The 15421-nt window shown below is 36.4% G+C and overlaps 1 protein-coding gene across 4 annotated transcripts in view; it reads right to left on the bottom strand.

Annotated features, from left to right (window-relative positions):
• aopep (aminopeptidase O (putative)) overlaps positions 1 to 15421 on the bottom strand; it is a 99627-nt gene that overhangs the window by 56503 nt on the left and 27703 nt on the right. For all 4 annotated transcript variants that reach the window (XM_032578655.1, XM_032578658.1, XM_032578657.1 and 1 more), the window contains exons 7-11: positions 12299 to 12512; positions 11222 to 11328; positions 2005 to 2107; positions 1670 to 1777; positions 569 to 612 (exon numbers count right to left, since the gene is read on the bottom strand). In XM_032578655.1, coding sequence (XP_032434546.1) covers positions 569 to 612; positions 1670 to 1777; positions 2005 to 2107; positions 11222 to 11328; positions 12299 to 12512 — 576 coding nt within the window. The remainder of the gene's footprint in view (positions 1 to 568; positions 613 to 1669; positions 1778 to 2004; positions 2108 to 11221; positions 11329 to 12298; positions 12513 to 15421) is intronic.

The raw sequence follows: 15421 nt of genomic DNA on the forward strand, positions 1-15421 counted from the left end.
TCCACCTGACAGAGAAGGCAAGAAGACAAGATTCATAGCAGACAAAAGGTGAGGCAAAATAGAGCTTGAAACAGAAAGTTTGAAGGTTGGGAGAGCTAATGTGAAATACAGAATGAGAAACTAGAAGATGCAGAAAGAGGTTAATGAGGCAATCAGAAAAGATGGTGAATTGAATGATAAAGCAGAGAGGGAGAGAGAAAATGAGAGAGGAGGAGAGCAGGAGGAGCAGTTATCCTTTTACACTTCAATTAATATGAGAGTGGATGAGACTCTCATACCACCAATCTGGTTCAGTTAACCAGATTGGTGTTTGGAGCTTTATTAGACTGATTGTTTCCACACCAGGACCTCCACAGAGAGTAAATCAACAGAAGCTTGCCTATTTCACATTAAGCTAACACCGTCATCCAAGACTAAAATGCTTAAGCTACTTTTGGGAAAAAAGAAAAGATTATTAAAGGTTTCTGCTATTTGACTGGAATGGAAATCCCCTACTTAAATGCAAGCGAATGGATTCAGAGCGTCATATAATTCATGAATTAAACAGTAATTGCTGCCACTTACATACCTCTCCATGTGTGGGAAGGTAATCAGGAACATTTGCAGGAAATCCTGTTAGGAAAAAAAAACCAAAACGACGAGAAGAAATCAGAGGCATAAAGTGAGATGTGGGAGGAAGAGTGTAAGAGACAGCAAGGCATACCTGATGTTAAGTCAAGTGTGCAAGGTCAGACCATGTTTATGTTACATCCATTATTTAGTGAGAAGATTCAATCTGCCACTGCAGATGCAGGAGCCAGGTGGAATGAATCACATGCATACATATGCACACATACAGGTGTTATTGTTCAGGTGCTCGTGTCAGCAGGATAAACGTCTGTATATCTGCTCATACACGGAGCTGAATGCTGAACATTAAAATTGGTCTTCAATTGGCTGCACGACTTAAAATGTTATTTTAAATATAGAGTAATATTTTTTCTTCCATTTTAAGTGTTTTTATTAGAATTTTCAAGGGTGGTAAGGTTAAAATGAAAGGTGCTGTAATACAAAAGTTGTGTCAACAGGCAGCAATATTGTTGGTATCATAACGCTAAAGAAGATTCTAAGCATGGCTAAAGGAGTGATGGGCTTAAGCTTCTCCCAAAGTATCTTGAGTTTTCTCTGACACCAATTACCATTTCATTCATATAAATTGAAAGTCAGTGGAAATACTCATGATGTATTTGTGTATTGTGTGAAAATAACACCTGAAGATGACTCATATTGTGGTTTCTTTATAACCATATGTACCATAATTTCTAGACTATTGAGTGCACCTGAATCTAAGCTGCAACCACTAATATTGAAACATAAAAAAAGACATATACAGTATATGCCACATCAAGGCATTGGTCCATTTTGCAAATGGAAAAATTAGAGATATTTTCATGGGTTTTTCTCCATCTGTCTCAATGTAGATTAACATTGACAATATCATCACTTGTTGAAAGAGAATAGGGTTTTTGACTGAAATCCAACAGAGCGTGAATATGCAATTTTTTAAATTATTTTCTTTAAATTGCTTTTTTATTTTTTAACCAATGGGAGGTGTTAAAGCAAAATCACAACTTTGCAAAACATCAATACTAGCAGACAAAAATATTCCTCTAAAGTACTTCGGTCTCACCTGAGACAAAACAAGTTGTCCATGGTATTTCTTTACAAATAATCTGAAGAAGTCAATTAAGTGCTGGTCCCCAACTTCACTGGCCAAGAACCTGAGAAGGAAGTAGCCCTAGGCAGGGAACAAAACATGATCCATCACAGAAACACAAATAAACTCAATAGCAGGTCCAAGCACACTGAAGCTTTTTGGCAGGACAATTGAAAGGACAATCTAGAATCACTCTTATCATTTAATATGCCAACGATGCAGTTCCAGTACTGTATATATTTTTCCTCTGTATACCTCTGATTCTATTTCCTTATTTCCTTCCTGTCTTTAACACATTAGTCTCTTACCTTGAGATAGTGGACTTGCATGAAGGTTTTGTCGGGGTTAAGCGCATGTTTGATTGTGGAGGAGCCAGAGTCACTGACTTGACCAGTTCTTTCCATGTTCGGTCTACAGGAAAACAAACAAGTAAGAGTATAAAACAAAATCCCACAAAAGTTTTAAATACATAACTTTCAACTCTCCTGTGTAACATTGTAGATACTGTTTTAAGGGGACATTGAGATGTTCTGGTTAACAATGTACTGGAGTTGCATTGTTACACATTGTCACACAATCGTTACATTGTTTATTCAAGCTACACATTTTTATGTTTTCACCCATATTTTCTATTTGTTTGCTTTTTATGTATTGATTTGACCATCTTTGATGAAAAATTGGTTATGAGGATTCAGGCAAAGAACCTTATATTAAAGGCCATGTGTTTGAGAAGTGTTCTAGAAATATTTGTGATAAAAACTTGCTTTTGCATCTCAGATGTGATTGTTGTTTGAATTGAACCATTTGAGTTTATGGATTTACCCATAAATTCAAATTTATTGATAAATCCATAAATAAATCCATAGTGATGTTACCTATGAACATCACTAGCAATCACTGAGTAGTGGGAAGAAATCAAGAAAAAACAGTGCACAAACAAAATAGAAGATAAAAACAAAGACTCTATGGACAAAAAGTATATATTACACTAATATTAGTGACATTTCAGAAGCAGGAAAACCACAGTTTCTACATATCAAGACTTCACTGTCAGCATCACTAAATTCACCCCGTCAGGCAATCTCTCACTTGTGAACAAAGAGATTGCCCAGTTGCTGTGCATCGCCTAAGGCAGGCAGGAACTCAAGCTTCAGATTTATAATGGAGTACTATAGACTTTATATGACCTCACAATGTTGCACTCGGACTTTACTACCTATGAGTCACGATGCAAACATATAACACTTCCACAAATAAAGCACCCCTGACTACCAGAACTCTACATATTACATTTTATGTCACCTAGGCACAAATCATGCCTTAAACCTCCATAAACACAACAACAAACACACATAAAACCAATAAAGAAATGGCCAAACAAAACCCTGACATGGGACGACGTGCAGTGATAGTTTCAGTTAGCTGGTATTGATCAGAATGAGCAGATTAACTCCGTGTGCCAATAGGAAGGCCTTGAAGGATCACCCTCCCACCGAGTCGATACAGCAGGCGCCTGGCTCAGCGATCAATACCCCCTTCATCACTGCCTAGCATTTTCTACAGGAGCGCTTCATGACAAGACCAGGCGGACGCATGCACAAAAACAGATGAGCAATGAGATCGACCACGCAAATCAGAGATTCAAATAAACCAGGTATTGCTTCGGGTGTGAGGAATGAGTCAACGGTCAAACTTTTCATCTGTCTCTCCCACATGAAGAGCAGAAGAGTGGGGTACGGGTGGAGATGAAGTAGATTACAACGGCTGGCAGAAGGAGCAAGTGGTGAGAGAGAAATCGAGGACAGGAGAGAGACAGGAATGTTTGGTTTGCTAAACAGACTGAGAGAGGAAGTCATCAGCTTCCTGGAATTTCTAAATTTGACTGGACACTTACAACAGCTTTCATCATGCATCCGAGGATGTATTTCTACTCAAGATGAGACTTTGGGGAAATTGTACCAATTTTCCTTTAAAGTTTGCACTAATATTCTCAGCCTAAGGTGAACTGAATTACCTTAAAAATGACTGAACCACTTGAGTGTTTTCATGTTTTACTTACCAACAATACAGATATATCTTAGTATCCTGAATTGTCATGAAAGTGAATATATTTTGGTAATAGGTTCAAAAAGGGAAACTATATATAGATTTATGACATATATTTATGACATACTGTATATTTCAGGTAATTTCTGTTAATTTTGATTATTATAGCCTACAGCTAAAGAAAACCCCAAAAGTAAATTCCTCAGAAATTACAATAGTATGCCAGGACAAAAAAAGACATTTAATTCAGACATTTTATGTTATGACTATAATATACCCATTACAATCATGGGGAAGACTGCTGACTCCTGACTGCAGACGTCTACAAGGAGGGTGAGCCACAGAACGGCACTGTTAAAGAAGCTGACTGTTTTTTTTTGGAAAGTTTATTGAGGAAAAAAAAAGAGTATGGTAGAAAAGGTGCAGAAGCAACCATGACAACCACAGCGTTGAGAGGATTGTGAAGCTAAGCTCATTTGAGAGTTTGAAGACATTCACAAGGTTTGGACTGAAGCTGGACTCAGAGCTTAAAGAACAGCAGCGTAGAAATATATCAATCCTGAGTTGCAGACAAAGATAGGATGGTCATACCTGGGCTGAGGAGAAAAGAAACTAGGTAGACTACATATCAGTAGTTCAAAATCCTCTTTCCAAATGAATGTAAAATTGAATTTCCTTTCAAACTTAAGATCTCAGAGACTGAAGGAAAGAGGGAGAAGCACAGAATAAAAGTTTCACGAGGTTCAGTGTGAAATATCCTCAATCTGTGATGATTTGGGGACCCACGTAATCACCTGGTGTTGGTTCACTGTATTTAGTCGAAAGTCACCATGGCCGTCTGCCTTGGTTTACAAGCTTAATAAGATGCCAATTTAAGTTTACAGCAGGATTTTGTGTCTGCCCACACTGCCAAAAGTATCAAAACCTGCTTTAATGCCCATGACATCGCTGTGCAATACAGTCAAGAGATCAATTAGAGGCAACAGACTAAACAATGCAGATGAGATGAAGGCTGCTATGAAAGCACCCTGGACTTGTTAACACTTCAGCAGATCCACAGTCTGATAACCTTCATACCATGCTGCACTGATGCAGTAATTTATGTCAAAGGAGCCCCAACCAAGTACTGAATGCATTTACTACACAGTAAATTGACTTTTTTGCAGGCCAACATTTCTGTATTAAAAGTCCTTTTTCATTTTGTACCAACATATAGTAATCACCAAAATTAACATTAAATCTCTCACATCTCATTGTGTGATGAATCTGTAAATGGGCTTCACTGTTTGAATTGAATTACTGAAATAAAAGCACCTTTTAGATGATTCCAATTTGTCAAGACACACTTGTATTTTTTTACTTCCTCTCTGTTCAGTTCTCAGCTCTAAATGCCCATATCAGTCTGTTAGTGATGATAAGATAACATGGGCTCATTTATAGACAACAGGGGATCCTTTATTCATGGGTGGGGGTGTGTGTGGGCGTGTGTGGGTGTGTGTATATCTGTGTGTCAGGCAGAGAAAAAAAAGATGGACTTTGGCTAAAGAAAAAAAAGCAGTGACAGGACATGCATTTCTAGAGAAAACAGGTCCACTGTGTGTGCACATTACACAGGAGAAAAATGTTGATCTGTCACTGGTGGATAACACAAATTGACTCCATAGACGTGTAAATCCCTCATTTTCTGCCTCTTTTTGACACATAGGATTAGCTAAAGCTTCAGGTTGAAAAAACAATCGCTGCGTTGAACAACTCACAATCCATCAATGTATTTCTGAATAAGCAGGGCTCATATCTGACTTGTAGTTTGTGTGTGCAAAAGGGGAAGGCTGTCTGTGCATTTGTTGTTCTGCATGCACCTGGGTGGGGCTGAGTTTGGGGAAGGAGAGAACGAGCGAGAAAGGAAATCTGGAGCTATTACTGACAAAACCTAATGTCAAACGCACACACTCGCACACAAACACAAAGAGGTTTATAGCTCCGCGAGCCATATCCTGACAAATTACACTGGGTAGACTGTGGAAACCGGATAAGGTAGAGCAGCGCTTCTAGCAGCCCAGTAAATCAGCAGGGAGAATGGCGTCTGGCCCGGGCTGCCCTAAATATAACTCATCTGAAATGGTCTGATAAACACTGGCCACTGGGGCCCCTGCTGGATCATAGGCTGTCGATTGTGACCTACTGAACTTGAAAAGAACAACCTGTCATCTAGCTTTTGTCTGTTTTCCTGGTGAGTTTAGAGGATGGTGCTCTTCATCTCTGTCTGCGCTGATTGGCCATATCAGTATGATCATTGAAAGTCAAAGTAACGCTGCTCATCTGGTGCTTTTTTCTGAAAGAAAAAAAAACTGTTCTTTTACATGGGTGTTTCTCTGACATGAAACATTTTTCACAGACTAATTACAACTCCTCACACTATGGCAACACTCCACCTATTGTTCAACAAAGGAGAGAATAATATTTCATGTACATCCACAAGCACAAGGCAAAACTTATTACTGTTATCCAATCCATCAGACAGAGTCTGCAATGTGTTAGTTATCCTATAAATCTTTAATTAAAATGGCAAAATGTATTCCTGGGATGTTAATGTCCTTCTATTGTCTTTATGATTCTAATGAGGCGTTCCTGGAAGGAACCCAATGTAATTTGGTAGCAGTTATTGGGATAATGATTACATCCACAGTAAATATTCAGAGATTTTTCTTTTATTATTCAAAGTGTTCTTTTTACGTGAACAAAATAATGTGAGCACATTCTCAACTGACCTGCAGACTGACAAATAAATTTAGCATTTTGTCCATCTGACTAGGACCTCATGGTGTTGTAGTTTTCAAGGAAAGTTCACGGAAATAATAAAAAATTGTTATTGGATGTCACTGAAGAACGTTTTACAAAAATATCAGACACTATTTCTAGAAGTGTAAGGCTTTACTCACACATGAACTTTAGTGACTCAAGCCTCTACTGCAATAGCATTTCAACATTTCAGGGAAGGTTGTCTGCAATGTTTAAGAGTATGTTCATGGGAATATCTGATAAGCATCTGTTACAGATAAGCATCTGTGAGGTCAGACACTGACATTGGAGAAGAAAGAATACAGTCTTGACTCTAATTCATCCAAAAACAGTGTTCCACTGGGTTGAGGTCAGGACTCTGTGTAGACCATTCAGCTTCTTCCACACCAAACTTGCTCATCCATGTCATTTATTTATGTGCTGGGTGCACTGGTGCAATGGTTCCCAAACCTGGTCTTAAAGTAACCCTGCCCTGCATGTCTTAGGCGTCTCCTTGCTTCCAACCATCTGACTTAAATGAATGAGTGATTAATAGGCTTCTGTAGCATTTGGTGTCTGCAGAGGTAGTCATACAATCATTTGAATCAAGTGTGTTGGAACAGAGACGCATCTAAAACATGCAGGTCAGGGGTACTTGATGACCAAGTTTGGAAACCACTGCACTAGTGAAACTAAATAGGCCATCTCCAAACTGTTCTAACAGTGAGAAGCATGAAAGCTTCCAAAATTTCTTGGTATCATGAAGCATTAACAGCTAAGGGGCCAAGATTAACTCCTGAAAAACACCCTACATTACACTAAACATTACACTTTAGACAACACAGTCAGGACATTGCTGTCTTCTTGGAAACTGCCAAACCTAGAGTGATTCATCAAACTAATTAAAAAAGAAGTAGGTTTTGCCACTTCAGAGAACACATTCACACTGCTCCGGACTGTATTGGTAGCAACTGCATCTGGTGCTTTGCATTAAATTTGGTTATGGAAGGTTTGGATAGAGCTGCTCAGCCATGTAAACTTACTCCATGATGATCCATGCACCATATGAAGTTTGAAGGTCTGTTGCCTTTGACTATGAGGAAACTGGCACTATTAACCTCCACTGACCTTGCTCTATGATTTTATGTGGTCTAACACATCATGACTAAGTTGCTGTTATTGTTTCTAATTTGTTATAATATCAATAAAACTTGACTGTGGAAGCAGGAATGAAATTTTTATGACTGGACGTATTGTACAGGTGGCATCCTGTCATAATATCACACCAGAATTCAATGAGCTTCTAAGAGGGACTTGTTCGATTTAACAAATGTTTGTAAAAGCACTTTGCATGCCTAAGTCATAGATTTTAAACATTTGTTGCTGTTGAAGTGGTTATAATGTGAGATCAATAAAAGGAAGGGTGACCCAATACTTTTTCTAATATTATCACACTATCAATTTTGTCAGTATCATATTCCATAATCATACTTCATTGCGTCATATTTTCAAAAATGCATAAATCTACATGCTGATAAGAGTAGAGAAAAAAAACACATTAAGTGAAACTAAAGATGCTTCCTTTGTGTTTCAACCTTTGTTCAAAAATATCAGGTAACGTGAGGGTTCTGATATATATATAACAATTACTCATATTGTTTTGATGAGACACTAAACTGCTGCACTTTTCACAAAACATTTGAATACCATTAACCTATGTTATTTCAGACTGCAGTTCAGTTACATATTAAAGTATTCAGATTTAAAGGATTAGCTTGGAGTGAATTTCAGTGACATATTATCAGTAATTTTACAAATAAGGAATAATAGTTAATGTAATAGAATAATGTTAACTAAAAATTACTTTTTGGAAAATTAAATAATTAATTGGATTGGTGACTGGCATAGTAGTCAAGCATAGATGGAGTACTTTTGCAAATTTATCAACAACACAAGAGTAATCATATTATTGTGAAGCAACGTTATGCTCACAGATATTAACAGACTATGGCAGGGGTCTTTACTTCCAGTCCTGGAGGGCCGGTGTCCTGTAACTATTAGATACATATTTGCTTCAACACATCTAAGTCAAACAGGCAGGAAGAACGAAACATTCCTTGAAGCTGCTGACTGTATCAATCCGCCAGATCAGACGTAACTCAACAGTTCAATCTAACTCTGCCAAGAACAATTTGGGCTCTTTAGAGAGCTATGCAGAAGTATCAAAGATGGTAAGCCCCTCTACTTTCCTTACTTGTCATTTGAAAATGATCCCAGCAAATCTCTCATGTATGCTGCAACTTAGACATTCCATATGTACCATAGAATGCACATACGTATATGTATACAACACTGCGGCGAAATGTATAAATAAGCAATTCAAATGTCAGATCAACAACCCAATAATATGACTTAATGTAATGCAACACAATACAGGTGGCCTGTCTGCACTGATGAACATTTCCACCCATTAGAATGTTGAATGTGCATCTACTATGTAAAACTGTGGCAAATTATAAACATGACAAATACTTCACATTGAACTTGATGCTTTATAAAATGTGCTCTGTTTCTTTATCTTTAAACTAATGATGAAACAACATAAATGGAAAGATAAAGCAGTGTGACAGGAACTTAAGTAACAATGATTTAATACTGCAGGAAACGAAAAACCTAATCCAACTTAATCATATGTCTGGCTTGTAGAGGAACACCCTTGTAGGCAGACAGAGGGAGCTTTTGATCATAGATTTAGTTGTTTTACTGAAACATCGTTTACCTTTGAAGATTAAACCAGTAGCATACTTTAGACATGAACTGCAGGCTAGAAATTTGCAAACATGGCTGTAACATTTGCTATTGGGCAAATGTTATGTTAGGCTACATAACTTTACCTAACCAGTTCTTAATACTGATTCCCAACTTGTTCAAACTGTAAGTTGCTCCTTTCTGGTCTATATACACTACATATTATCTACTGGTTTTCTATTGCTAAGCAAAATAACAAAGGACAAATATTTCAAATGTTTTTTACAGGTTTGAGCATTTATCTCAGAAAGCAAATCTCCAATTGTTCAATGAATGTGCAAATATGTTGCTGTATGTATGGTACCCTCCAATATTATTGGCAACTCTGATGAAGAGGTGTACAATAACTTTTAAAATATGAGTTGTACGGAGATCTGATGTTCCAAAGACATGAGCTTTGGGATATTTTTACCTCTTACCATCCTGCTCACTGTGATTAGAAAGATAAATCTCACCTGTCACAGTTTTTGTTATTCAAAATTTTATAAATAGTGGTTATGATTGTAGAGATGGAGATGTTTAAGTGAGAAGATATTCTCTTGTAGTCATTTAGTGTGTATCTGTCTCACTAAAATAATTGATTTTCTCTTGTGCTTCCAATTTAAGAGATAATTTATAATAAAAATGTTTCTACTTGCTTAAACTTAAAAAAGTTTGAATTACAGTTACAATAGTTTGATATGAAATCGTACTTTATCTAACATGGAATAAACAGTGAATGCATGAAATAAATTAATATAATAAATAATGTATTAAAGATGTGAGTATGCTGCTGCAATAAAACAAGCAATTCTTTTGACTCTGTTCAGCTTGTATTGTTGTTTTTAAAGTGTTTTTTAATTAAGATAGTATTATGTGGTATTCATATTAAGGCTTTTTCAAAATTCTTTACTAAGGGTGCTAATCATTTTGTGATTGTGTATTTCTACGCACTTCAAGCTATTCTCTGAAAACCTTCATGACAGTAGTTAGTTACCATATAAGTCATTGAATCTTATAATAATTTAGGAATGAAAAAAGCTTGTGATTTCAACAGAGTTCGCTTTGATTGACGCAAACCTTTTATAAGTAAAATGATAATTAAGAAATTGCCCATGCATTTTCACTGTTCAGAGACAGTTAATTTGATTTCTGGTTAAGGTTATTCTATTGAATGACGACATTTCTAATTAAGGTGATACAATCAGAAGTAAGCTCCACAGAAAAGTACAATGAAATCAATAATACGCATTCTCTTACACTTTCTACTGCTTCTTACAAGCGTGAATGTTTATAACTTCGCTATAAACACAAGAGCTCCCTCCATCTCCAAGGTTTTTTATTCAACATCTAAAATGTTCATATGCGTATTTATAGATATTTAAAAAGTTAACTCTAGAAGGGCGTTTCACAGCTATAATACCCGATGACAATTTCCTTCCACTCAGGATAAAAACAAACAGGGTGTGGGTCCCACATTGTCAGGATGAGATGAAGAGTTAGTGCATGCCTGGTGTCTCCATTTGTTGAGTTTTCTGAGACATGATGGTACACCGCACCTCAATATATTTTCTTGCCACACCTGTTCCCCTGGAATGCATACAGTTTACACTTGGACACACACCCCTACACGCACACACACAAAATACAGAACACAGACAAGTCTTCTCTCACCTTAGACTTTTTCCTTCTTGTTTAAGTTTTTAACAAAGAAAATATAGCACATTGAGCCCAGTTACCCTGACTGTGTAAGAGTAAGCTACTGCAACATGTACATTACACATTACTCGTGTGTGTGTGTGGTCAAGTAAATGTACATCTAAAAAAAATAAAAGCATATAAGCTTTTATTTAGTACTAATATTTCCTAATTCCTTCATAAAGCAGCAGACCAGTGATAAATAGAGGTACACACCGAAGAATTTGAAGTTCTTCATTTGAGTTCTGCAACTCATCTGAAAGTCGCCTCCACCTCAACAACGCCTTCAGGTCAAATTGCTCTGCAGTCTGTTGTGAAGACAGCTGCAGAGAAAATGGAGAGAATAAAGAACATGTCAGAAGCTGACAAATATTAAGATTCCCCCTCCAAAGAAACCCCATAAACATCAGATATGTACCAGACTGAAATATTTCCAATACTGCGTGTAGTATTGGAAACATTAAAAAAGTGTTTCCAATACTAAACGTGTCAATTGGTCAGAATTATTTCACAAGGCCAAATTTACTTAGCATACTGAGTGATAGGATTAAAAAGGGAACAAGAGAAGAAAAGAAAAACATTTCTATCAGAACGTGCATGCAGAGATTGGGTTCTCATGCATACCCCATCTCTCATTAAAACTGAAGTGCATGGGAAATGCACTTCCTGTTTTTTGGACTGTTTTCTAAAATATATATTTTTGACGGGTTGTTGCTGTCCAACTCTGTAGGTGTTATGTTAGTTGATTTATTTTGTAGTTGGATTTGGAAATCTCTTCCTCCTTCATGTTTCTTGGCAAGCTCCTTTGACTTTCAGCCATTTCAGGACTTTGGTCTCTTCTTTTACACACCATCTCCTTGTGACATAGCTGATAAGTGTTTTACTATGGGACATTCAAGATGCTTTCAAACCACAGATGTGAAAAGAAATCTTTGATGAAAGCATCTGTTTTTCCAAAATCAACTGCAAATGAGACTGAAGTTGTTATAAAATCGAAAAATCTCTGAAAGAATTTGCCCTACTCTGATTAGTAAGTGAGAAATAACATGTTTTGATAAAGTGATGTAATTTGACACCTATAGCTACTAAAGAGGGGATACTCACTGCTTGCAGCCTCTTTACAGCATCCTACTTTTAAAAAATCTAATACATCAATTTAAATTTAAATTTGAACACAATTGAACATTACAGACTTAATTTATTACTAGATTTTAAAAAAACACCTTCAAAAGTATGTGAAAATGGAGAATAAAATTGAAACAACAGAACATATTCATTTTTAGGAACAAGTACTTGTTGTGCTTGGGCCCATATAATGTCCTCCAGGACAGTAGCAAAGCCTTCACTGATCCATTCTTCTGTCCAGTCTCTGGCTCCAATAACCAGGCCAAACCAGGAGTGGGCAATCTCGTGGCAAATCCTGGATCCACTCAGAGTCAGTCTGTTCAGTCCAGAACCAGGACATTCCTTGCACAACACACTCTGGGACAGGAAAATTATATGGGGGCTGTAGAACACAAAGGACATGAAATCTGAGAATTAAATGTGTCAAGATTGAGGACATTAAGGAAGTATGAGGAAAAAACAAGCCAAACAAAATTACTGGTTAAGGAAAAACACGGCATAAAGGCAGATAAGGACATAATGATGCGTCCTCCAAGCGTCTTTGAGCTACTGTTCCACACCTAGGATTACAGTAAATTAAGTCTTTGCATGTCATGCAAGACAAATCCACGTGTGTGTTCTAACAAGAACAGAAGCTGCAAGCTGCCCATTCTTTACACAATCCTCTACATTATATTTAGAAATGGTCAGCTTACTCATCAGGGGTTCATGCCAAAGCTAACTGTTTTGTACAAGCTGATTTTGCCAATGTACTATGGGCAGCGTTAGTTTTGCTTGTTTAACACTACAGGGTGTATTTAAAGTGGTTTTCAATTTCACCTACTGCCTTTTCCTTCATGCACTCTAAAAAGTACTGCACTTAAAATATTTACCTTGAAAAACATACTATGTCTGCATGCATAGAAGCCTAGTCAGATACCAGAATCATAAAGATCGGTTTCACTGAGTCACATAGTGAAAAGGAGAGTTAAAAACTGCAATAATGCATTAGAGAAAAATGATTGCCTTTTACATTGCACTACAGAAGTATTAGGACATGTTAAACTTTTGTGTATTTTGTCAACTAAACCAATAAATAGTGTAATTTTATAGATTTTTTTTTATGATCGTGTAACACATAGGAAAGCTTTCGAAATATTTTACAAAAACAAATCTAAGAATTATGGCCTGCCCATCTATTTAGCAACATTATTTTTCAGTATGGAACTCTGTGGCAATTAGAAACAGAGTAGTGGGGTAGGTCTCTACCAGCTTTGTGCATCTACAGACCTAAATATTATCCTATTATTCTTTTCAAAAAATTCTATTCTTTTCAGACAGATTGAACAAAAAATGTCTGTGCAATTGTTGATCTTCGATTTAAATCAATACATTGTAGCTCTGCCTGAATGCTTAGAGTTGTTGTCCTGCTGGACGGTCACCTTTCACCCAGTTTCAATCCTTTTTCGTCATCAAATAGGTTTTCTTCCAGGATTGAATTGTATTTGGCTCCATTTACCTTCTCTGACCAACTTCTCAATCTGATAAATTCATGAAAGCAAAAACAAATCTAAAAATTATGAGACTTGTTGAATTATGAGAATTAAGAAACATATATATATATATATATATATATATATATATATATATATATATATATATATATATATATATATATATATATATATGCTGTGACCTCTTAAGGTTTTGTTTTAACAGTCTCTTATTGCTAGTCTACTACAGAGGCCAAATTTGTGGTGTGTATAAATAATAGTAATTGTATCAGTCAGACTACAAATTGGTGGATTTTCAAAAGGATATTGGTTGTGCTTGATTTTATTTCAAGGTACGACTAAATGGAGCTACAGAAAATTTTGTTTGTAATGCATTATCTCATGTAGGTCAATCACATTAAATCCAATAAGATATATATTGAAGTTTAAGATTATTATCAACCAAATGTGAGATCGTTCCATGGGTGTTCATACTGTCTGTATGTACAATAATCCGTTAGATATTCTTACATTCTTATCGCTATTTAAGCGAGTACACCTTAGAATTGACAGTGAAAGTGTTTTCACAGCTACATGCCTGCAAGCACTGTAGTGATTAGTAAAGAACCACACCCCATTCTTCAAATATTTTGTGTTAAGTTTTTCTGAAGGGAGAACTTTTCATTTTTATCTTCAGATCTACCAAAGGGAAACATTTATAAGTTGTAATACAATTCAAATTTGCACCATAACAGGTATAAACACTTGTGACATTTTAATTATTGTCTACCACTAATTTTAAAGAACAAGTATGCTACTGATTCTTAGTTCGCTTTATTGTAGAACCACTCAGGAAAAATTTTTTATTACTAGCTAAGTTCTCAAATAGTTAAAATATGGTTCAAAAATCATGTGCATATGTGAAGTGCTTTCTGCTCTGCAAAGCTGGGAACATGACAGGCAAAAGTGCTGACTGACAGCTCTCAGTGATCCATATCTAAGCCAACATTTAATGCATTCTTCCTTAGCTCAAACCCCACCTTTATGTCTAATTTTTATGAAACTAAACTTGGAAGACGTTAAATACAGCATACAGACAGGCATTTAAAGCACATCCATCACCAAAGGATTTAAGGGATTTGCTAACCAGTTCTTTTAACAAAGTACTAGCAGGCAGACAAGCAATAGTGAATGTCAGAGGTTAAGTAGCTGTTTAGTTTCTAGACCCAAAATGCAAAAGGAGCATTAGATTGAGAATAAATAGTAATTAATACAAATATAAGGACTCATGAGAAGTAGTAGTAGCCAATGCTTTTGCTGCAGAAAAGTTTCACTGATTGCATCAGATGAAAAGTCTGGAAATCAACAGAAGTAGAACTTATTACTTGGAATATATAAGGTAATCCACAGTGGCTGTGCTACATCTGGAATAAAGCAAGAAATTGAGAGAAAATTCAACATTCATATCATTTCTCATATGAATGCCATTATCAGCTATTAGTCCAGATTTTGATATTTTATCTTGGAAATGTGCAAATAGCACTGATAACCATGAAAACCTGTTAAAGCAAGATCTTGCTAGAAGATTCATCAAAAAAGTTTGTCCTGCTTTCTTACATAATAAGCTGTGATGACCCTGAGGATGAGGAGGCCACCTGTGCATGAGAAGGAGGCCATTCTTCAATGAAAAAATGGGGAAGAGGTGCAAATGAATGGCCTCCTTTTTTACAGGCTCATATAAAACACTAGACTGTCTGAAGGCCTTTTCACTCTCACCTGACCTTCAATGTCACAAATAACACTGACATGACATGTGAGA

This window comes from Xiphophorus hellerii, chromosome 12 (assembly GCF_003331165.1).
Source record: "Xiphophorus hellerii strain 12219 chromosome 12, Xiphophorus_hellerii-4.1, whole genome shotgun sequence".
NCBI lineage: Eukaryota > Metazoa > Chordata > Actinopteri > Cyprinodontiformes > Poeciliidae > Xiphophorus > Xiphophorus hellerii.